We start from the raw sequence: 25,802 nt of genomic DNA, 5'->3' as shown, positions 1-25,802 counted from the left end.
CAGGCTCAAATTATCCTACTTCAGACACATTATGCAACACTTTGCTTTCTAGAGAAGTCTCTAATGCTGGGAAAAGTAGAAGGAAAGAGAAGAAGAGGACAACCAGCAGCAGGGTAGATGGACTCGGTTACAGTAGCTATGGCGCATGGTTGGAAGACCTGAAATACCAGGCTAAGGACAGATTGTCATAGAGAAAATCTGTGTGGTTACTAAGAGTTGACACTGACTTGGTGACACATAATCAATCACAGAAACTGAATAAACAAACAAATAAATAAATAATCAATCAACAATAGCAGTACTGAATTTTCACTTCGGAAGAAGTCTCATTCTTCCTTATAGGATATTTCCTACTGCATTATGGAAGATGGCTAATTCATATACTGTATTTAAATACTTAACCTCCTTATAAAGTCACTTTGATCAAAAGACTGAACAATAGAATAGGTAATAAATTCTAAGCAATATAACTTTTTCTTTCTCCTGGAGGCTATACAATGACTTTCCATCTTGGCTTTGTGTGTTGTAGACCCTCACTGTGGGCAAAGGAAAGCACAATTTGATATAGATTCTGACTTGGATGGTGTAATTCATTCAGCCAACCAAAAAATAACTTTTCACTTCTGACTTAGAAAGCAAGTTATTAACGATTATAATATCTGCCAGATCTAATCATAGCTAGGGAATGCATTGCCCTCTTCTTGTATCAACTTTGATTCAGCATAGAATTTATTCAGCTCTCTTCTCAGTTTCTTGGTTCATTTTAGTAACCTTTATTATGCACATACAGAACTCACTATTCCATGCTGAAATAATTCAATACAGGTAAAGACTGCTATGCTCTGGTCAAAACAGTTACACAACAAAATATTTTTTTTTCCAAAAGCCCTCTCTCACTTTTTTTCAATGAATAGCACCACTGAGTTATACATATAATTCATCATAATGATTAATATTTAAGCTGTACTTTCACCTGTAGTACATATATGCATGTATTATGTATGTATGTATATATGCGTGTATTTTGGTCTTTGTATTTTGATACAGCACCCAATTTTTTTCTGTGGCTTTACTCGAGCACATGCATGTATAGTATCATTTTGATTTTATAAGCCATGAGACTGGGTTGAAAACTGCACGCATTAGGGAAGTAGCCTCAAGTGCAGTTCTCTAAATGATTTAAGAGTTTATTTATGCTTTTATAGGTAGATCTGCAACTCCTCTCATTTTCAAGATGATGTCCTCAATTTACAACTCAGTCCTATGTACACTTAATCAGAAATCCCATTGTTCAATTGTGTTTATTTTCTTGTATAAGTTATTAATCATATATGATGCCAACTAAAAGAAAAGCCTTTTTCTAAACCTATTATTCTATCAAATATGCAATGAGTAAATAATGATTAAATCAAGGAACACTTAGAAGTCATAATTTTTAAAAAATTAAAAAGTTGAAAATATCTGCATCCAAAATGGAAGATCTATGGTATTTTTTGAGTTCACTTTCTCTTTTGTGTCCAACCAATTCTAGACAAATGAAAAAGAACAATTAATTGGCCAGGAACTATACCTTTTATGATTCTAGCTGATATGAGAAAGGTAGAAGAAAAATGCCTAGATTGAAAACAGCAAGATAGGAGGTCCAATGATCACTGTGATGGGTGTATTAGGAGCAGGAGAAATGGTAGCAAGAAGATGGAGCAGTTGCTCCAATGTCTCAGTGGGGAAGGCAGAAGATGAAGTAGGCATTACACAAACAGCAGCAGCACAGCAAAGAATGAAGCAGGTTGGGAGAACAGGAAGTGTAGTAGCACGTTTGGGGAAATATATGGTATATTGGACATGCAGGGAGGCAAGGGAGTTCAGCCAATAGTCAATTGATTCAGCCTTGCTTTGTCCAAAGCCAACAGCTCAGAATTCTCATCTGGTGAGTAGAACATAGGAGGAATGATGGAGAAAAGAGTAGAAGGAATTGATTCATTCCCTGGGTGCCAGGAAGGGAACTTCAAAGAAAGGTTCCTTCCTGGAGTAAGAGGAGGGGGGCCTCAGGCCAGGGTGAAAGGAGTTGGTTATGTGCCATTTATGAAGGGAATGGAAGGTGAGGAAAGTTGGGTGGCAGACAGTAAGAAAAAGTGGTATTGTTAGGAATGGTGGGTGGAAGCTGTGATTGAAAGTCCTCTGATAAGGAGTTGCTTCTGCTGTCATATAATCCCTGGGAAGACTTAATCACATATGAATGGGCAGAACTTTCATGCATCAGCGAGACTTGTCTGAAGGAAGAGGAGGTGGATTCCCCTCCTCATGATTCTCCAGCTGGGTTTTGCACCAGCCGCAATCCAAGGACAGGGGAAGAAGTGGAGATTCTTTACTAATCATCACGAGAATTACTGCTTCATAGTTGTCCAGATATGAGGCTTTATTTGTAAAGCTGAGCCAGGAAGGTAAGCTAGGGAATGTTGCCTTTGTACCACTCTCTCAACTACTCATTAGCATTCCTACATAAAATTCTCTCATTGCTGGGGAGGTTGTGTATTCACCCAGGCTATTAGTTCTGGTGAGATTAACTTTCCATGCTTGGGGTCAGGCCTGGTTTAGGATTTCATGGCTACAATGCAACTGTGGGCTTGTCCCAAGTTATCACTGGCCCAACCCATGCCACACTTTAGACCTTGTTTTCCCCTTGGAGAATGTGATTGGAGGGAATATTTCATCATTCCCTTACGATGGACAGACCTTGGGGTTGACTGGAACCAGCAATCTCTTCAGGAAGGACTGACCAATTACAGTTACAATCATTCCCAGTGATTTGGAGAAGTACTTTTGATCGATGGCTCCTCAATCTTTGGAATATGGAATTAACTGGGGCTCACAAGTCGTCTCTGTTTGTTTATCCCAGGGGTCTTCTTGGTACATTGAGAAGAAAGGTCGGTGGTGGTGGATGAAGAGATGCTTAGAGTCACACTGGCAGAAGAAAAGGAACAAAGATTACTGAACAGCAGTCCAAGCTCAGGTTTAAGGTTGTACCAATCAAGAAAGAGAAGTAAAGCATCACTACTTCTTTGCCCTTGCTGCCTCTGAAGAAAACTGGCCAGCAGCACTGTTAAGAACAATCTGGACCCCGTTAGTGAAGGATGGGCTAGAAGGTTTTTAAGTGTAATTGTGATCATTTCGTGAACAGAATTACTATAGTCACTAAGACCTGTAAACTTAGTGGTCAGAGGGATGGTGCCACATGATCTTACTTAAGAGGTTTTCAGCTAGTGGATCCTCCAGAAGTGCACTGGATCCTTTGTGATGCTAGCTTTGCCATTTCTGGGCTCGAACCATGCCTCACCCGATTAATCTTGGCTGCCAGGGAGACAATGTGGATCTGAGCCTTACCTGTGGGAGGGGAAGTACTGGGTCCTTGAAATTGGTGCTAGTTGTCGTTGTCCTCAAGAGGTCTGCCATGGATTCAGAAATTTTAGACAACAGTTGGGAAGATTGTGGAGAAAATAGTAAAGTTGCAGTTACAAAAGACTCTGGCCAATATGTAAGAGTGGGAAACTACACTGGTCACTCTCAAGGATGATCTGTGGTGAGACTTGGATAAGGGGAGCATGACCACCCTTGCCCTGCTAGTTCTTTCATCAGTATCCTTCTATAAGGACTGGTGAGGAGGAGAGTTTGAGCAGTCCAGTATGAGATGTCCCAGAGCTCAGTTTTCTCCCTCATTCTGTTTACAATTGACATGAAACTGCTAGATGCCTCTTCCATAAATTCAGGGTAAGGTGTCACCAATACATTAATAATATCCAATTATATGTCTCTACCCTAAGCCAAATGGGAGATATGGTGGAATTCCTGATCTGGTACCTGGAGGTTCTTAGGACCTGGATGAGGAGAACAAGTTGGATAATCACAGAGAAGACTTACTGCCCATTGTTGTACAGGTAGTCCTCACTTAACGACCACTATAAGGAGTGGAAAAGCAGTGCAGTCATTAAGCAAGTCACCACATGACTGGACCTGATTTTACAATCATTTTTACAATGGTCATTAAGCGAATCACCATAGTCATTAAGTGAATCATGGGTCATTAAGCAAATCACTGTGATTGTTATGTGAATCCAGATTCCCTGATGGATGTTTTTTGCCAGAAACCAGCAAAAAAAGGTTGCAAATTGTGATCACGTGATCACAGGATGCTGCAAGTAGTCATAAATGTGAGTCAGCTGCCAAGTGCCCAAGACTGCGGGAGTGGTGCGACTGTTTGCAACAATCATATGTGTGAATACAGATTGTAAAGCACTTTTTCCAAGGCCGTTGTAACTTCAGACTGTCATTAAATGAACAATTGTTAAGCAAGGACTACCTGTACTAAAAAGGAAGAACATAATAGAACAAAGCATTTCACTCATATATCTACTTTTGTCTACAGCTATGTATTCTCACATCATAATCCCTAAGACTCCATGGACTGTCTCTGACTTTAGGCCATGCTTACTCAGAGCCTGCAGTCTGAAGAAAAAAAAAAAGATTGACCTCAGTGGATGGCCCGAAAATAATCTGCTCTTTAGTGCTCTGAATGGGAAAAACTCATCAGAGACCAGAGAAGGAGATATATCTCCCCATCTACTTTTCAGACTAAGGTTGCAGTTTTGAGTAAATGAATCTGTAGCCCACTGAGCTCATGGGAAACCCAGTTACTTTTCCTTGATTTTACACTACTCAGTCATCAGCTAGGCATTAGGGAGCAGACTGCTCTTTCTGCACAGCTAAGGGCAGCCATGAAACAGCAGCCTTCAGCAGCAGCAGAAAGAGAAAGCTCTGCTACGCCTAAGCAATCCTGCAGAAGGCAGTTGGTCTCTTGCTGCCACAGTTTAGACAACAGTTGGGGAAGATTGTGGAGAAAATAGTAAGGTTGCAATTACAAAAGACTCTGGCCAATATTTAGGAATGGGCGTGATATAAAATTTGAAGGGAACTTTTAAAAAAAAATCCAGAAAAAAAATCACCAAGGGATTTATGATTACTAAAACAAGATTAAAATAATTTTAAGTTGAATTCCAATAGCAAATTACATCATCGAAGTTTGCTGCATGATATCCAAAGTATTCTAGGCCCGTTAAAAGGTGCCCTGGAGATTGCTCACCTCTGCTATAAAGCTTAGTGCTAAAAAGTGTAAAGACAAAAGAAGGACCTATCAGACTAGATCAAAGCCATATTTGATCTATCATTCTGTTTCAGAATGGTAATCCAAACATTCTTTGCAGCTAAAAAGCAAGTTACAAGCTCAACAGCACTGTTATGTGCACATTCCTGCAAAATCTTTACTTTTCCAATAAATTAGTGCATTAGTAAATGAAAAAGGTGAAAACATACTTGTTTGTAACTGTTAAAATAGAACAGGCACCATAAAATACCAAACTCTACAATCTTTTAGCTTTCCTGTCACATCTCGGTGCACTTAATATCCTTCTGTCATATTATTTATGACTTTGGAAAGAACTGGGTTATTTCCTATTATCTCTTTAATAAACAAGTAAATCTGCACATATTGCAAAATCACAATTTGTTAACGAGACAGCCTAAAAACTTGTCATGGTCTCTAGCTCCAGACGCTTGCATAGCATCTAACCCTTGGAGCAGTACTGAAGAGTAATTTCATTTTCTGAAATGAATTACATAAACTATCCGAAGAATTTTATGATAGGATCAACAAATAATATAGTTCATTTATGGATAAGGAAGAGGTTTGTTAACTCTCAATAGCCCATAGTTTATAGATGGATGTGATATTTCCCCCGCCCCACCTTCAGGAACTTGCATTGATTTTGTCTTTGTATGAATATGCTAAAAGGTAAAGGTAAAGGTTTCCCTTGACATTAAGTCCAGTCATGTCCGACTCTAGGGGGCGGTGCTCATCTCCGTTTCAAAGCCGAAGAGCCGGCGTTTGTCCATAGACACTTCCATGGTCATGTGGCCAGCATGACTACACGGAACGCCGAAGCGGTACCTATTAATCTACTCACATTTGCATGTTTTCGAACTGCTAGGTTGGCAGGAGCTGGGACTAGCAACGGGAGCTCACCCCGTCACACGGATTTGAACCGCCGACCTTCCGATCGGCAAGCTCAGCAGCTCAGCGGTTTAACCCACAGCACCACTGCGTCCCTTATGAATATGCTACCTGTCATAAAAACAGCAGCATAGATTTTCAAATATGAAAAATCCATGAAATTGTTGGATTAAACTTCCACCTTACTTAGCAAATTGTCATACTAGTTGGGACTGATGAAAAGGCCACAAATCAGATTAGATATTTGAACAGAGAATTGAAACCTTGAGCTATTCTTGACCTGGCATCAACCAGTAGGGAATTCCGAGCTGAGGAAGTGGAAGGAGCAAGAATACTGGGTGAAAATGACGATGTAATCATCAGATTTTACATCACATGGAGACAGTATTTTCTATTCAGAGCAATACTTGCCATCTAGTATTTCAGTAGTTACCTAAAAGAATTTTTCCAGCCCTTAGGTAGGAAGGCACCTGTTCAGTGATTACAAAGAGGCTCTATTTGGCCTGAGCACTGCTTCTCCCACCTTACATATTTCAACCAAACTAAAGCTAAATGCAGTCAAATGTGTATCTTGAATTTCAAGAAACTGAATCTTAATAAACTCTGCTCGATGATACGTAGAATTCTATGGCCGTAAAGTTAATGAGAAAAATGAGCTCAAGATGAATGGCAGTTCCTAAAACAGAAAGTACTAAACCACCAAGACAAAAGAATTCTACTGACAGAGGGGAAGAAAAGAAAGACATCCAAAGAAATCAATGTGACTGCACAAAAAGTTTAATGAAGTTTAATGGGAAAAAACAATACATACTTTATATGAGGTAGAAAGAAGGACCAGTTACAAAGGAAGGCCTTTGAAACTGTAGAGATTGTGATGGGATGGGTAAAGTTCAGAATGACCTTAGCATTGTGAAGGATGCTCAGAACAATAAAAAGAGCTTCTTCAGGAACACTCAAACTAGAAGGAAGAGACAGGAACCAATATCCCAACTGCTTAATGAAGATGACAAAATGCTAGCAGGTAACAAAGAAAAGTCAGAGCTACTCATCTCCTATTTTGATTCCCCAACCAACCAAACTATGTGTTCTACCAGGAAATTATGAACAGAAAGAAGGGGTAAGACTGAAGCTTGAGAACAATGATCAAGTAATAGTTCATATTTTGAATAAATTTAAATCTCTAAGGCTAGATGAAGTGCAACCCAGACTCCAAAGCAAATAGCTGGCCAAAACTTCAGGTATTGTTTTTAAGACATCCAGTGCTAGGTTGCTGGAGAAGAGCAAATACCGTCCCTGTCTTCAGAAAGGGGAAAAACAAAGAACCAGGGAACTGTAGACCAATCAGTCTGATAACAGTATTAGAAAGAGTCTAGAGCAGACAATAAAGGGATCCATAAGCACCTTAAAAACACTGCAGTAATTACCAGAGATCAGAATGGAGTCGTCACAAATAAGTATTGGCACATACTCTGTTCTATCATAAAGCCAGATTTTTAACACTCTGAGCCTTAATATAAACTCTTATCTCCCCCGCCCCCCATGCCCTCTTCATGCAAAGACATTCAATTGAATCCCATTCTCTACAGAATATTGAAACTGCTTCTACGTGGCAACTTTCTATTTAGCAACTTCCACAAAAGAAATCACATGGAGCAGCTGCAAAAGACTTAGCTCTTACTTAGGTTATATTGTTAGGTTAATTGCCAGTCAATATCATTTCTGGATTGCGGTATTAAAGTTGGATTTGTTTACGTGAGGGCATAAAAGGAGTACGGTCTATTTGTATTGTGAACAAAGAGGAACATCCATCTATTAAGCATGACTCCTTGCATTCATCTAGACATTACGCAGAAGGTTTTATTTCTTGTGAGTGTTCTAGATTAAGCTAAGTCTCTGTTCTGTCAAGAGAGCCTGAAATATCATTCACTCACAATATCACAACCCATAAGATTTTATTTGCTCTGCAGTGTTCTAGATTAGACTAATTCCCTTTTCTATCATGGCTGGCTGAAATATCACTCACTTCATGCTCTACTCGCCCTAGAGAAACATACTTCAGTTGCCTTGCTTAGTATTTTATAGGCATCTTGTATTATTAATAATAGATTTATAGGAAAAATATCCTATTACTAAAGATGTTCTTCCTCAAATGCAAACAGATGACTGCAGGCTTAATACATAATGGTCTCTGAAATTTACTAGTACAGTGGCGCTATTATTTAAGTGATGGTTTCCTCCTCTGAAGACACTATCTTATTTAAGCAGGATTTCAGCTGAGAAAGAAATGGTCTTTCAAAAGGGGGAGAGGAGGAAGGAGAGAGAAAGAGAGAGAGAGAAAAGTTTAATAAAGCAAAATGAACAAAATGATTTTTTAATGCTGTACTATTGCATGCAGAAGAATATAATTTCTATAACTTAAAATAAAATTCAATTCTCATCTTCCAGTTTATAATTCTTTTCTTTGTTGGATGAATGGACTCTCCTAAAGTAATTTTAAAGTTTATCTCTTTCTTCAGAAAATTTCAATAAAATAAGCTGTATATTTAAACAGAAATGTAGCTCTGTGTGGACATAAGGCAAATGTTTTTATGCTGTGGTATCAATTTTAGTTGGCAAATATTTGAACTGTAACACCCGTTTTTTGAAATCTGTCTGGAAGAAAAAAAAATTTTTTTCTTGAACAATCCTAACAAAGTGGGTGAAAAGAATAACAGATGCTCACTCCCTTACCTGAAGAAAATCCCTTTTCCCTGAAATTCTACCACAATCAGAGGCTAGAGAAGAACAATTCCTCTTCATCTTGGGCCAAGGTTCTTCCTCCATTCTCAGGAGTTAGGTCTTACTTTAATATCCATGAATTATCCTAGTTTACAAAGTGCTTATAATTTGGATCCTACAGTGAATTAATGAAAAACAGTTCTAAACCCATAATAGTTACATTTTCTCAACCATTATGATGCTGCCCCCAGAGGTCTGGCAGGTCCACACCCTGCTTACTTCTGGAAGGCCTTGAACAGCTGGCTCTTCCCACAAGCACTGAGGAAGAACGAGGCTGAGGCCCAGCAATTTGGTAGGCTGTTTATGGGAGAGCGTTGCCTCAGGGCATCATGAGTTTTTATCGAGATTGTTTGTTTGTTGTTGTTGTTTTTAATGCCTTGTGAGTTGCTCAGGGTTGTGGTTACAGTATGGGCAACTATGTAGGTTAAACAAATAAATAAACAAACAAGCAAGCAAGCTCTGGTTCTTGTTTGCAAGTTCTTCTTTCTTCTTTTGTAATGGGCAAATATCTCCTATGTTTTAACACAAGACTCATCTTATTTCAGCCTGATTAAGGTTACCAGGTCTGGGCTACAAAACCTGGTCATGGCAGCAAAGAGTTGGTTTGTTGCAAAGTTGCTCCTAGGTTCACATTTGATAAAGACAGCTCAATTGCAGTCTATCTTTATAAAGGCTGCAAACACAGAGTGCCACATCCCCAAGTTACGCCTAAAATAAAGATAAAATTACAGTAATAAATAGGGACGCGGTGGCGCTGCGGGTTAAACCGCTGAGCTGTCGATCGGAAGGTCGGCGGTTCGAAACTGCGCGGCGGGGTGAGCTCCCGTTGCTCGTCCCAGCTCCTGCACACCAAGCAGTTCGAAAACATGCAAATGTGAGTAGATTAATTGGTACCGCTTCGGCGGGAAGGTAACGGCGTTCCGTGAGTCATGCTGGCCACATGACCCGGAATTGTCCTATGGACAACGCCGGCTCCAAGGCTTTGAAACGGAGATGAGCACCGCCCCCTAGAGTCGGACACGACTGGACTTTACGTCAAGGGAAACCTTTACCTTACAGTAATAAAAAGGAACAAAATTAATATTATTTTCTCATAGAACAATTAATTCCCCATATTTGTCAGAAGTTGCTTCCATCTTATTTGGAACTCAGCACTCTCAGGAATTCAAGAACTTAGCTAGAGTACATAAAAGAGACTACGACCTACAAGCAACCTAGTTACAATGAGCAGCAGCTTTCAACAGACTAAAGATCTGGCTGTATATGCATGCCTGAAGGTTCAAATTCTAGCTTCTGTATTATTTTTTTCAAGGCTGCTTGCAATCTGTTTCCCAGGCTGGCCAGCTGGTTGTTTTACAAGGCTTCTGTTTTATCCTATTTTTCTTATTTTTTTCCACTTTGCTTCTTTCAGTTTATAGAACAGTCCATTCCATGCCCAATCTCCTCTTAGCCACTTTGTTAACAAACACAAATTCAGAAAACATCAATCGGATATAGATATTATTTAGAGGATGAAGGCCTCTGTGTGTCAGCCCTATGAAGCAGGCAAGGTCAGGAAACAGCACAAACGTTATAAAAATGCCACAGGTAGTCCTCGTTTAGTGACAGTTCACAGTTACAACAGTGATGAAAAAGTAACTTTACGACCAATCCTCGCATTTAGCTCCTTCACAGGTCTGTAAAGCAAAAGAAAACTTAAGTCAGATCATAAGCACAGTTGGAGTTTCATTTAGCGACAGCTTTGCTTAACCAAGTTGCCGGTCTCAATTTTGGTCACTAAGTAAGGACTACCTGAACCTTATTGGTGTAGGGTACAACAACAGAATGCCAGGATTGTCCTCTGTGCCCTTTCATACCAAGCAGACTCAAAACCCTTACTATACATTCCTTTGCTGCCTTCCTGGCTGTATGTGCAAGACAGAATCTTCTTCCCCCTGGCTAATCTTATTGTTTTATGGAACAAGCATTGTGCAGGACAGGAAAAAACAAAGAAGTTGCCCATGCCATGCTATGGTTTTTCCTGCAGCAGAATCCAAAATTTTTAGGACATTGGTTGTTCTTCGCTTACCATTTCTGGATACTTTGTTTGCCAAACAACCCTTCCTTTCTTGCCTTGTTCATTTCTTTCCTCCTTTTCTTTCTGGTGTCTTGTTCTACTGTTTGTTCTCCTGACTCAATTATTCATTTTCTCCTTCATTCACTTTCCCCTTTGTCTCTTTTGGCAAGCACATCAGCTCTCACAGCCTTTCCAGCTCGATGGCTCAACAATATTCATTCTGAGGAGGGCTCTTCCAAAGCTCACTATTTGGGATACTTTAATTGGTCTTAGTTAAAGTTATATCCTCCTGAAGTTTTGATTCATTAATAATAATAATAATAATAATAATAGAATTATAAGAGGCAGATATGAGTGCAAACATTTTTATAACTAGGGTAATTAATTTGGACATTTGATTATTTTGGCCTTTTGAATGGCATAATGAGGAATTAATTCCCCTAAGCAATTTCTTTGGAAGTTCACCCAAAGAACAGTCAGTGGTTTTTTGTTTTGTTTTTTTGGTGTCAGAAGCACCTACCAAGGCACTTCTGTATTGAAAGGATTTGCTGGTGATATCACCGTTGCCTGGGGGACACCCGTGGGGGCTCCTTTCAAGTCCCTGATATTTTTCCACTGAAGTGGTACTTATTCATCTACTTGCATTTTCATGCTTTCAAACTGCTGGGTTAGCAGGAGCTGGGGCAAGTTGATGGGGGATCACTCCGTCATGCGGCTCGCACTCTCGGGTTTCCAACTGCCGAGCTGACGACCTTAATGGTCCTCTGACTCAGCGTCTTAACCACTGACCCACCACGGCCCCCTACAGTCAGTGTGAAAAACCCAAAGAACACCCTAAGAACAGTGAAGTTTCTAATGAATGCTAGCTTGCTGAAAATTATTTCAGTTCTTTGACACTCTAGCTAACAGTGTGCAAGGAAAAACAATAAAAAATATTAAAATCCATTGATTTTACACGTGGCACTCTTATGTTTTAGATCATAAGTCTCAATTACTGGCTGTTCCCTTTTATAAATCTTCTGAATATAATGGTGTAAATGGCAATAATACCAAGCTAGTGAAAGCATTAATATTATATTACGCATTTAGCAGCTTTTTAAAAACAATCAGTTGCATAACCTATACACTAAAATTATTTTCCTCTTATATTTGACAACCTGCCTCTCTAATTAATGTATTCTCAACTAGATCATAGAAACACTTATTCTGTTTTGAAAAATCAGCGGACTGATCGGTGCCCTTTATTTTAGTTACTTCTGTTTACTTAACCTCTTATCTTTTGGAGCATTTTCTTTATGTCATATTGTGGTATGTGTTAATGTAATTACCAGATAGACAGTATGCTTTATATGCGACAGTACTGGGACCTTCCCACACATGGTAGAATACTAAGGTAGCCCAAGGAGAACTCCCAATTTCTCTGATATTTGGTAAGTACAATGGATTGAATGAGGGATTTTAGCTTGCCCCATCCTACTGTTCAGTAAATCTGCAGGGCACATAGCTCCAGGGAACACTGGCTGAGAATTCTGAGAGTTATAGACCTATTAAAACTGAAGGCAACTGCTTGGAAAGACTGGTCTATGGTGATGTTGGTCATGCAACACACAATATGTTGAGTATGTTGTCTCTGCCTGCTGCTCTACAGAATACAGTACAACATGAACTACCCCACCAAGATTATTCCTACATTTTAAAAGCATCAAGGTTTGAAAGCTTTAGAAAAGATTTCTGAAGAAACACAAGGACTTTGTTTCTCATGCCACTGCCCCTCTCCCCGTATCAATATTTTGGTATGAGTTGATTTGCTATTCCTTTAACTAAAGGAATACTAAAATTCTACTATTAAAAATAACAGATACCTTCCACTTCATTCTCCTATTCTGTAGCCTCTACCAGGTTTTATCAAGTATCCTTCCACCTGTACAAGCTCAGAAATCACAGCCATTCTCCAAGGTAATGAGTTCAATCACATCACCTTTACATTCCATCTTTTCTACTATACCACAGGGCTGCAACTAAGGGGGGCAACTGGGGCATGTGCCCTGGCGCCGCGCTGGTGGGGCGCCAAAATGAGCACGGAATGTTTGCCCCAGGTGACACAGACCCTAGTTGCGTCCCTGCTATACCAAGTACAACATTCACTTCCAAGCTCTTCACAAGGTTATTTCACGAACTTCCTATCATCTTTAGTAACTATCAAGATGTCAATTCTCATTTTGTTTTGTATTGAGTGTAAGATAAAACACATTGTTTACTTTCTCCCAACACAAGGTGGTATCAAAAATCCACCTGTTAGGATTTCTGGTGAAACTTGGCACATAGTGCATGGTGTTCTGAGTGTAATCATCCTTTTTCCTTTTCTAGATTGGCTGAATGTAAGGGTATAAATACCATCTTATTATAATTGCATAAGGGATTTTTGTTTTAAAGCATAGAAGACAACCATTTTTCCCTGACATAAATATCAAAAACCTGCTTTTCCTCGCTCTTCTTAAAAAAAAACGATGACGTTTGTTATGGTGTCACCAGCTAGTCATAGTGTATAATAATATAATATTGTATTTTTGTAACATCTTTGCTTTTTTCCCCCTGTACTGGATAAAAGCATACACAACTGTACATGCTGTGACATTTACAACTTTCCCAGATGTTGTTCAGAAATAGAATAGTTTCAAATATTGTGAGGATATACACAGAATGTAAAAATATGTTATATATGCCTCCTGAAACTTGGAACAACTTAGCAAAACTGAAATACAAATGTTTTTAGTTCTATTTATAGACAGTAAATATTAAATCTATTATAAAATTTGGAAAAACATGGTCACGCTCACCTGCTGAATATTTATGAGGACACAAAACAAATGTTCATACCAAATGGCATACTTTTTCAAAAATGTAAATGTTCAGTGTGCACGCACACAAACACAAACACACACAGAAAGGTTCATATAAAAATATATGCATTGTGTTATGAAAATACACATAAGCTTTTTCTGCTGGATTCATTAGGCAAGGCTGAAGAGAACTTGTGATTGGTAAGATAAGAAATATGGTGAAAACTAAATGAAGTACTCATCTCAAATTCTGCCATTTTTGTTTCAGTAATTATTGCAGTTTCCTTGTTCTATAATATAAAATTGTATTTCAAGTTTTAGAATATTTTTTGAAAATGTTAATAATTATACCAGTAGAGGGAGATAGTGAGGTTTCAGTATTATGTTTATAGCTGTTAAAATGAATATTTTAAATTATAACTGGATCTAGCACTTCATTAACTATAATCTGCAGTATAGAACATGGTCCAGTGTAGAACATGCAATGAATGAACCTATATTTAATATCTATGTTAATAAAAATACTTTAACAGTATCTCAGATTGCAAAGTCCTACAAGTCAAACACAGCAATATCTGTTCACGGCAGCCATGGACAGTTGGCATCACAGTACAGATTTAGAGTATTTACCACAAAATTCCACCAAAGATACAAGATTGGGTCTGTCTTTGTTTAAAGTTGTAGTTATTGGCATAGGTCTTTCGAATTTACATCTATATTTCAGTTATACTGCCAGAAACATTTGAACACCTATTTTGATTGATTCTGTGTTACTGAAGACCATAGGATCAAATAGCCTTAAACCAACATATATTTGTATCTGTTATATCTACTATATCTGTTGGTTATAGTAGGCTGTCCAGGCAACTCATGAGAAGGTGTTTTCACTGATTCTGCACCAATTATCACATTCCTGTCACTCAGCCCTGCCCAGACATTGGAGTAGAACTACACCTCCCTAAAGTATATGAAGTCAATTAATTAAAAGGGTTTAATTACAGTCAATGCCACTACATTTTACATGTGTACAAACTGCATGATCCAAGAGGTTAGACTATATCTAGAAGCCATCCAGTTAGTTCTGCACAAGCTTCTATGTTTGTGTACAAAAGCTTTCTTTTTGCTAGCAAAAAGAAATGCAAAATTACCTTATTACTTTGTTAAAATTGCATTTTAGGTGAAGTTAGGTATTTAACGTCCTGTGGTTTTAGGAATGTAAGCCTATGCTTAGACCAAACTACGCAGTCCTGGTGAAATAACAGTACTTTTTATGGATAACCTGTGTGAGTGAAGCACTCATAGAACAAAACGTATCAATCATATATCTAATTATTTCCACATCTGGTGTCCATTAGCTTGCAGGAAATATTTTCTACCTGAACAGGGAAATATCTGGAGGGGGAAAACAGTGCTTGAATATTTTATGGCAGTGACTAAAATATAACATGCCACCTCTAAGATTTTCCATGAGAGTGGACTTCTGCATTCAATTGCACATCTGTACCTCAACTTGCAATACATACAGAGGCAGAGCTACAAGTATAGAACCTTTTGCTTTATCAGGATGGGAGATTTAAATAAAACAAACTCTGAGCAGTGGAGCTTTGCCTAAATTTTGTTACTGAAGTTTAATATTTGTTTAAAAATAACTAAATATTAGTTGTTATTATCATGTATTACAGTAAGTGAATATAAAAGCCTTTTTTTAGTCAGGGAATAATCTGAAAAGCAATTCTGTATTTAGCAAGGTAGGGAAAATTTCAGAGTAAGGCTTCTGGTCTGGCCCATTTTCAAGCTCAATCTTTCTTTCACCAGCTTCTCTCCCCATACAAAATTTAGTCCTGTTCTGTTCTTGGAGAATTAACCTGCCGATTGACTTACCAACAGTGTCCCAATCCCTTTTATGCAATTTCTTTCCAATATTTTTTGTGGTCGGAAAGGATAGAAATACGGAATTTCCCTTCTGCATTATAGGTACAGAAATACTCAGTAAGTTCCCCAAATCATTCTCTCTGGAACAATCAACTAGGCATAAGCTTGAAGACTGGCATTTTTCATCCTTATTGACAAGAGGTTGTGGCCTTCTGTGTTCATAGATCCCAATTCTGTTAATTTGGTATGAATGAGAAATGAATTTATGGAATTGAGAAACAGGAACAATATTTGCACATATTAAAGAAAAAAACTAACAAAGATCCACAGAGTTTATTTTAAATAATAAAAATGAGGAGCGTTTGTCCTGTGCTTGCAAAATGCTGTTTTTATCAACAAGATTTCTGATATTTCATTCACATGGCCACTTTACATTCCACCATGTTTTAGTTTTGTTTTGCAATCCAATCTGTATACTCACAGTGTATATATTAAAATTTTCAGAATTATGAATTTTTTAGTGGTGGTGGGGTTATTCCAGAGGAGCAGAAAACAACATGCATTTGAAACTTTTGGATTTCTTCTCACTTAACCTTTGGGTAAATAATATCCTAGGTTATCATCATTATCATCAGTGACAACGCATTCTATTAGTGTTGCAGTGCAATATATTTTGGTTGTGCTTTTGACCTCTGCAGCATTAGTTGTCGTCATCATCATCATCACCATCATCATCCCATCAATCCACTCGCTCCCCGGAAGGATGAAGTCCCCTTCACTAAAGGTTATGGATTGTAATCTATCACAGTGGTCCAGGGCAGGTTGGTAAATAGGTAGATGTTTTTTGATTTCTCAGTCTAGGGCTGAGACAGAGTGACTGACCCAAAGTCACCCAGGCAGGTTCTGTGCTTAAGGGAGAACTAGAACTTCAGTCTTCCTGCTCCTAGTCAGATGTTAACCACTATACCACACTGGCTCTATCTAATGTTAAGGGATAAAAATAATATACCTGTAACTAAACTGTAGCCATGTATAAGAAATAGTTGTGGAGGAAGCAGTTTGGGGAAATCAGCAGATTACCAGTGTACTATCTTCACTGCAGCACAATCTAACCACTGGTCTCTGTTTCATTCTCTATTCACAATGATCCATTGTTATGATCCTTAGTCCTATCCTTTTCTGCTCACCTTCATTATATTGTTGGCTGTAACTTTTAGCCTTCCATATCCTTGCACAGAAGCCAAATCTCCTGGTTTTCTAACTGAGCATTTTGTATTCCTTTCATTTATCTCCAGCTTTTCCTTTGAAGAGTGTAAGGCAGCAGTCATAGTGGCTAGCCCTCATTTTTATCCCTACAATAACCTGGTGAGATGGGTTCAGCTAAAAGACAATGACAAGCCAGTCAGTGGTCCAATGAATAAATGGGGAGCTGACTTTGAGGCCAATGGTCTAACCATTCATAATTTATACCCCACCTTTTTGTTTATGGATATTTCTACTCACTCTGTGCTCTGTCTCTCTCTTAAACACCTGCCTTTGTCACCGTTGTTTCTTCCTTCCTTCCTGCCTTCCTTCCAGGCTGTCATCATAAACCACTTTTCCTTCAAAGACTTCTTACTTCTTGTCCCAGCTGAGTATGAATCTGCATAGCTGTAATTGCTCCTGCTGAGACCTCATCTACCTTACATCTGTCTTATTTTCCTTCCCTCTCTTGCTTCCCTCTTGGTTCATCACTGATACTTAAATTATAACTTCTTGTGCTGCAGTCTTGTTCCTTGCCCTGTAAAAGAACAAATTCATTTTTGGTGCTGTAGGAGCCATAAACAATAAAAAATAATGGCTGTTAGCTAAAGGAGATTAGTATATTTTAATTCCCTGCTATTCCCGGCTACTGATTCTACAGAATCTGTAGACATTTGCATGGATTTATTTATTAAGAAATTTTAGTGAGAACGTATTTTATTTTTCCTTACTCAGGAATACTGTAGGCCACTCAACTTCAGAGATACATACTGTATAGCTGCAATATAAATACTATGATGTTTATGAAACATACATGTTTTTTATTGTGGCAGAAATACTGAAGCATATAAAAGTAAAAGGGACCAGAGTTAACATTTGTAGCCTCAGTTTAGATGTTTTGCATTTACAACATGACTGTCTATAGCGGGGAGCTTTGCAAAGATATAAGCACTTCCATGTGGGTTGGAAACCTGCACTACTTGAATTCCACCTCACATAGAGTGACTGCCTGTACAGCTGGGTTCTTGATGTAGACAGTCTTACCATAACCATGGGGACTACCTATTCATTAACATTACTGGTGTGGTTAGGAGGGAAGAGGGGCTGCTCCTCATGAGGTGTTGTGATTCTAGGAGATAGATTTCAAAGTTTAGGACATCTGCCTTATCTTGACTGGACTGCTTAAGGCTCAGGTTCAAAGCTTGAGGCTCTTCTTCAATCTGGTACTGAACTGAAAAACCATATTACATCAGTGACAAAAAAAGAAAGGACCTCTTATCAACTTCCGCTATTAAACCAGGTGCATTCATTCCTGAAAGACTTGGTGATGCATGTGTGATGAACTTCAAAGCTAAATTGCTTCAATGAAATCCTTGTGGGAGGGTCATGAAGACAATTCAGAAAGCAATGTGCAGATGATAATTGGTGCTTCCAGAGGTGTCACCTCCTCCCTAAAACAGCTGCAATGGCTACCAGTTGTTTGGGCCTACTTCATGGTGTTTACTATACTGAATAAAGCCTTATAATTTTGGGCCCAAACTGACTGCACACCATCAACTCCTTTGCAGGCCCCACCATGCATAGAGTAGCATCCAAGTAGATTAGATCCCAAAAGTAATTCTACTTTTGGGATCTAATCTAATCTAATCTGAAAACTTAAAGTACTTCTCCTCAGGATTTTAGAGTTCTTAGGGTAGCTTAGGTGGATTTTAATAATTTGTTACTTTGGATTTTATTATGTATCAATATTTTACAGCTTAAAAAAAAGAGCTATACATTTTAAACAAACAAACAACTCAGAGTAATATGCGAAATGATCTGGGTTCAATGCTTAGTATCACCACTTATTCAGCAATAGAAAATATCTCTGCACTAGACCTTAAATTTACCTTGCCAATCATGGTAAAATACTAGAGGAGACAGACAAAAAGAATCAGGGTAAATCATCAAGAGAAAACTGTATATGGATTTATAATGTAAACCACATATACTGTATCTTAAGAAGGCCCATTAATGCAGAGAAGGCATGTTGTGGACCCCGTCTGTAGGAGAATTCCATCTGGTGGGGTCCAGGAAACGGGCCTTCACTGCAGTGGCACCCTCCTTCTGGAACATCCTGCCCCTGGAGGTCAGGCAAGCTCCATTGCTCTTGACCTTCCAGAAGAACCTGAAGACCTGGCTCTGCCACCTCGCTTGGGGTGGGAAGGGGGGCAGTCATTCTTGGGGATGGCTGGCACCTTAGAGAGCTCCCCTCATATTTACAATCTTTTGTAGCCATCTGGATTTTTATTTTTTTAATTTTATATTGTATTGCATTATATTTTATGCTCTATTATGATTATTGTTTTTAATGTTTTAATTGATTAACATTGTAAACTACTCAGAGTCCCTCTTTGCAGGGAGATGGGAGGTAGCACAAATTTGAGAAATAAATAAATAAATAAATATTCCCTTAATTGACAGAAATGCTCAGAAATTCTGTAATGGCTATTTCATTAATAGTTTCATTGAATATTAAAAAAAAAAAATTGAGATGCATTTTTTACGGTTTTTATTCAATACAGCGGAAGAGAGTGTTTGAGATCAACTTGCTAATTCATTCTATTTCCTGCTTTTATACAGTAATTCTTTTCTACTTAATAAATTCAATACCATGCAAAAGCTTTGTGCAGCTACACTATAGTGTATATGTCAATGATTTTTATGACAAAACTTGTAACAGTAGTATGTTCCATGATGTTGCAGAGGTATGCCATATTTGTTTGCAACATGGAAACATGAAACACAATACAACTTGCTTCCAGGGTCTATCTGCTTTTAGTGGAAAATGGAATGGAAATAAGTAAAATATGCACTAATATATCAATTTAAAATATGCATTCTTATTTTATCCATACTTTACCAAAATATCACTGCTGCATTTATTCCACAGATTCCAAATGTGCATTCCAAATATGCATTTATAAAAGTGAGCTTTAATAATGGTGGATGTAGATATCCCAACTTTGGGATTGTTGATACATAAGTTCGTTTGAATTTTTTTTTTTTTTGCAAGTTTAAAAGGATGCCTATTTTCCTTTTCAGACAGAGCTAATAAAAAATGAATTGCCCTCAGATGATGCAACTGTAACTATTTCACTTGAGGAATAGTTTCTTTAATGAACAAGTAGTTTCTCTAAAGTTTCCATTTTATGAAAACTTTTTAATTGCATAGCAATTATACAATATTGAGAAATCTATCTTTGCTCCTACGTTTATTACTTTTTTAATGAGTAAGACTGCTGTTCAATAACTTTACTATAGGGGTGGTGGTCAGTAAGGATTTTAGCTGTTCTTTACAATGTACGTAAAATGTAGTTAGCATGCTGTCAACTTGCATGTGATTTTGTAAGATTTGTAAGATTGAAAATGATTTTCACTAAACACGGAATAAATGTTAATTTAACTTTATTTGTAGTTAAAGCATCCTGTTTTTGTTTTTATTCTACAGAAATATATTAAAAGGCTTCTTTAAGGCTTTAAGCCAGCTATACATAAATTTTGTTTGAAGTATGATTAAGGAATATAACCACATTTCCTATGTTATCAACCATTGTCTCTTAAGTTTTCTCATCCCTGCTTCTACTTTTTTCATTTTCCCTATCATAGTACCAGTGGAAAATACACTGAAGTATACACATTCATCATGCAACACAGATCTATATATTTTTCAGATTATTCTTTAGATGTGTGTTGTCAATCACTGATTTTAGACAGATAAAAGAACTGATGTGAATAGACAAACTGTTTATTTTATGTTTTTATTATATGTGAGATAAAATATCTATTGAAAAGAATATATTACAGTGTAATGGTTCCTTTCATAACACCTTGTACCAATAACACATATTTAAGACATATTTTGTTATAAGCAATTATCCTACTTATTTAAAAACTTATAAAATGTTATTGTAAAAGAGTAATAAATTATTTTTAAGATATCCTGTAGAATGTAAGTAAGGATACTTTGTCAAAGAACCCAAGATAGCTTGCTTTCCTAGGGACTAAAAACAAAGTTTATCTTCTTATTTAATCTGCCTACCTATCAAACATCTACTTAATCAAATGTTTAATGCCTTAGTCCCACCATATACTAATAACAATATGAAAAACTATTTTCAGCCTGCAGTAAAATAATTCAAAACAATGGAACAAAAATCAAGTGTTCATTTCAGTACCATGGATAAGACCGATAGATAGTACAACTGACATTCAACTTAAATATATCTTGCCTCAGCATAAAACATTAGAACTATGAATGAAACATTAAAAGTACTCATGGTTAGGCCTTTCTTTTTTTGCTTGGACGTACTGTGATAAATATTAGAGCAACACTATATTAATTTTTGACTATTTTTTCTTCTACCACTACCATTAATATTTAACTGAAACACAAACTAGATGTCTCTGGTTTCCAACCAGACATTAAAGATATGGTCTGGTCTCTGTAACTACAAATTTCAGTCTGATATATTTTTATGTATGACCTTCACCTGACCCAATCTAATGAAGGTTTTAATTCTTTAAGCAAAAATAGTTAACTGGTAAAATTATGGTCTGTCATAATCTTTTTTTTTTTTCCTTTGCGAAACTCCAGAAGTCTGCTTGGCCAGCAAACATGTGACTGAAGGGAACAGCTTCAGGAAAGTAAACTGTTGAATAGAGAAAGATTGAATACTTACTTTTTCTCTCCCTCCTCCCAACACACACAAACACACCAATGCCTTTTTCTTTATTAAATATGGTAGTCTAGTATTAACTATAGTTGCAGAGTAGCCCATAGTTTTATTAATAATTGATGCATTTTAAAGAGATAATTCTATCATCATAATTACAATTGCAATCTCATTTATATCCAACCCCAAGGCAGACTTATGCATTTTCTGCTCCCATTGATCTCAGTGATTCCGCTTAAATTACATGCTTAGAGCTTTAATAGAGAGTACAATGGGGATTAATTCTTGCATTCTGTCCTATTTCTGAAACATCACTGATGTTTATAGAAATACTCCAATAAAGAGAGAAATCTATTTCACTATCCTTAGTGAAATGCTAAACCTGGTCCAGGAGGAGTGGATATTTTCAGTGCTCAATATTTACACCTATAATCAGTTAATTTATTTAACAGCAAATACATGTATTTAAGATGATACGGTGTAAGAGGTGATAGCAAGATACTTCCCACTTAAATATTTTTCTTTTCTTCCTTAACCCCCATATGTTTGGGAGTATATCTCCATAAGTCTCAGCTGGCATGCCCTATGATCAGGAATAAGGGTTAGTGCAGTTCACAACATCTGAAGGAAAATAAGAATGGGGAAAGCCACTGTAGAACTTGTAGCAGATAAATTTGCAAGACTCTTAATACACAACAGTAAGAATGGGCATTTTAAAAAAGAAATTAATCCTTTCCCATTAAGTTATTGCATAACTAATTTGGAATAAAATTACAAATTAGCTTCTTCAAATTAACTTACCTTCACATGTCATATCCAGACAATAGAATGCATAGCGGGATATCAGTGATTTTGAGGGTTAAAATTTTGATTTTAAGGATAAGCATAGCCTGAAGAATTTCCCATGAAAACTTTAAAAAAACTTATCTTGGATTACCTCATGTTCCTTCTTCAGAAAAGACAATTCTATAAAATGCCACACTGCAAGGGATCATGACATCACCTATAATGCCTTGATGGTGAATTCATTACCATTTCAAAAATTTAGCTTCCAGAATGAAACTAAACGTGAGTTCTAAATATTTACTGCAACACTTCAAAATCAGTTATATTGACAACTTTAACATATATTTTAAAAAGCAAACTGAGAAGCATTGTTCATTCTTATATTGTTTGAGTATAACTCTTCTGAGGTGAAATATAGATTACAGTTTTTTTCTATGAATACACACACTGTTCAGTTATAAATGTGCTTATCATATGAGTCAAGGATAATAGGAAAACATAATAATCTTTTTGCCTAAAACTCAACTACTGATACATTAACGGTGAAGGAAAAAGAGGTGGATAAACCTGCATAGAATCTTTGAGACATTTGAATATGTGAAAGAAAAAATACAAAAATTAAAGCAATCGTAGAATTTAGGAGTATCTCATAATTGCAGTTCTTAATACTTTCTATTCAGATGAGAGAAAGTGAAGTGTCATCTTCTGCAGATCATCATAAACACATCATAAGCATCTCCTTGATCAAACACAATTATGCATCATCTTTTTTTCCACACAACTTTAAAAGAAAACCAGCTAAAGATAATCCAGGAAAACAATGCAAACTCTGTCTATTGTACATAGACAGGTACAAAGCCAAGGTGCACTTACCCCAGGGTGGTCATAGTAACAATGGTATACCAGAAAGCGGCAGGGATACTGGTGAATTTGCTGGCAGATGAGCCTTTTTCAGCATAGAACATGACTGTAGCAAAGATTATGATGGCCATAGTGAGTGAAAAAAGGAGAAAGCCAAGCTCTGATGCACAGCTTTTCAGAGTGTAGCCCAAGATGCGCAGACCCTGTGAGTGGCGCGAAAATTTAAAGATCCGGAAGACCCGGAAGACACGCAGGGTTACAAAGGCCCCACTGACATCCTCATTGTTGGTCATCACAAGACCAATGTAATACGGCATAATTGCCACAACATCAATGATGCTCATGACGCTACGGACAAACTTGTAACGGCTGGGAGCAGCCACCAGGCGCAAGAGGTACTCAACAGTGAAGATCATGACACAGGCTGTATCTAGGCAGAAGAAAGCCACATCGTAGCGCTCTCCACAGGACAGCTCCTTGATGGCACCAGGCGTTACCCCACAGGGCACAGTCTCCACCACGTTGGCAATGACAGAAACTGCAATGAAGAAGCCAGTAACATAGTAAAAGACCAGGGCCAATGTGCTGGTGTGTGGATTCTCAAAGGCCCGCCACATCCTCTCTCGAGCGGTCATGGAAGGAAGATGGCACTCATCAGCGTTATCCTGATCAGCATCATCCTGAAGGCGTTCAGCATTTTCCCGTCGTCGATCCTTGTACTCCTCATAGCAGCAATCACCAATGATTTCAGGGATAATACCAAAGAAGGCCAGCTCCTCATCGTAGGCTGAGATGCACTCCTGACGGGGATAGTGTAGCTTCCCTGTTCTATAGAAATTGAGGATGTGTCGGAAGATGTCAGGATCCCGGTCAAAAAAGTATTGCTGTGTCTCTGGGTGGTAGAAGAAGTCCCTCTCCGAGCTACCCAGAAGGGTATCAGGGTAGCGTTCTAGGGTGTCCAGCCAGGTCTGGAACTGGGTGCCGCTCACATTCAACACAATCAGGGAATCCTGACTGCGTTTCCTCTCCTGCCGAGGAGCATTTGGCATCGGGTTGGAGGCCACTGGCATCCATCCTATTGCTGCTGCTCGAGCGAAGGGCAACCATGCTGCTACTCCAGCTGCCATTATGGAAGCTGCTGCTGGTATTGCTGGGTGTCCTCTTTAGAAATAATCCAGTCTTCTAAAATGAAGGGGGATGGGGACACACAGAATGTAGCAAGAGATTAGGGGTGCACACTTTCTGCATAACAGAAAAATCTAGCTTTTTTTCCCTTCATCTTCTTTCCTGTCACCTTTCCCAAATAACTGCTACTCTCCCATTACTGAACTCCATTTGAAATATTTGCTTTAATATTTTAACCAACTATGGAGCATGAGAAGTCATTCTTTATTTTTGCTCAACACCAAGCACCTCCTTTCTCCATTAAGTGGACTGAAGTCAGGAAAGATCAACATGCACAAAAATGCAGCAAAAATTTATTGTCTGCAAGAGCGGATCAGCTACCCTGTCAGATCCAGGGAGTGGTAATCAGTCAGCAATTTTATCAGACCAAGAGACAACTCCTGGCTCAGCAATCTTCTGTTCTTTCCTGATTCCTGGGAAAGGCTGCCACATCCTGACTCAAATCTCCTCCCACCTGTCTACTGTAACCATCAGCTGCAAATAGTTGGTTGGGAACTGAGGAGAGAAGGAAAAATGGATTTGAGTTGCCTCCTTGAATAAATACTTAGGGTAGTGCTGTAGAAAGAACACCTGCTAAGATGTCTACTTACATCTCTTTGTCAATCATAGGTTTAAGCAGGAGGTGTGAAGATGTCCCTTTTCCAATTCACAGTTGATTCCCTTCATCCCAATGATCATCACATCATACCACACACTCCTACTTTCCAAGCACTTCTTGTACTAAGAAAGCAAGGCAGAGGGACAGAGAACTAGCAGTCTCCAACTTGATACAGGGAGGCTTTTCTTGAAAAAAGAAAAAGCAAGCTGAGAAACAGCTCACAAAGAATTCTGTGAGCCTCCTTAGAGAAAATGAAGCAAATTTTAAAAAGCAGAAATTAAGGTTGAATAGGAAGATGGGGGAGGGAGGAATCAAAATATCCAGTTGATCTGGACAGAACAGCCACTTGTGGGAAATACGTGAAAAGGGGTGGGATGAAAAGAGAAATTTTGAGAGGGAGGTTCCTATGAGCGGGATTAGCTTTAACCAAGGCAAAAGTCAGGGTCTTCATCCTGGATGAAATTTCAAAACAAGCTGGAAGGGAAGTTTAGGGTGGATGAGAGGATGGTGAAAGTGGTTAACAGAGGAGGATATTTATTTATTTATTTATTTATTTATTTATTCATTCATTCATTCATTCATTCATTCATTCATTCATTCATTCATTCAATTTCTATAGCCGCCCATCTCAACAAGTGACTCTGGGCAGCTTACAGCAATGTTCTGAGAGTTGGTCCTGAGGAAATAGGAAGAATTCTAAAATGGAAACTTTAGGGAGGAGAGAACAGAAATATCAAACAGACAACTTTTTAAAGAAAAGTGGAGAGAGGTTCAAATGCAGTTGATTTAGGAAGTAAATCAACTGTAC

General features: G+C 38.0%; 1 protein-coding gene across 1 annotated transcript in view; it reads right to left on the bottom strand.

Annotated features, from left to right (window-relative positions):
• Nucleotides 1–24,338, bottom strand: part of KCND2 (potassium voltage-gated channel subfamily D member 2) — a 294,928-nt gene extending 270,590 nt beyond the window's left edge. The window contains exon 1 of the mRNA XM_063309529.1: nucleotides 23,224–24,338. Coding sequence (XP_063165599.1) covers nucleotides 23,224–24,338 — 1,115 coding nt within the window. The remainder of the gene's footprint in view (nucleotides 1–23,223) is intronic.
• Between the last annotated feature and the right edge of the window lie 1,464 nt (nucleotides 24,339–25,802).

Source organism: Candoia aspera, chromosome 7, assembly GCF_035149785.1.
Source record: "Candoia aspera isolate rCanAsp1 chromosome 7, rCanAsp1.hap2, whole genome shotgun sequence".
In the NCBI taxonomy this organism is placed as follows: Eukaryota; Metazoa; Chordata; class Lepidosauria; order Squamata; family Boidae; genus Candoia; species Candoia aspera.
This window is presented reverse-complemented; position numbering and strand designations above follow the sequence as displayed.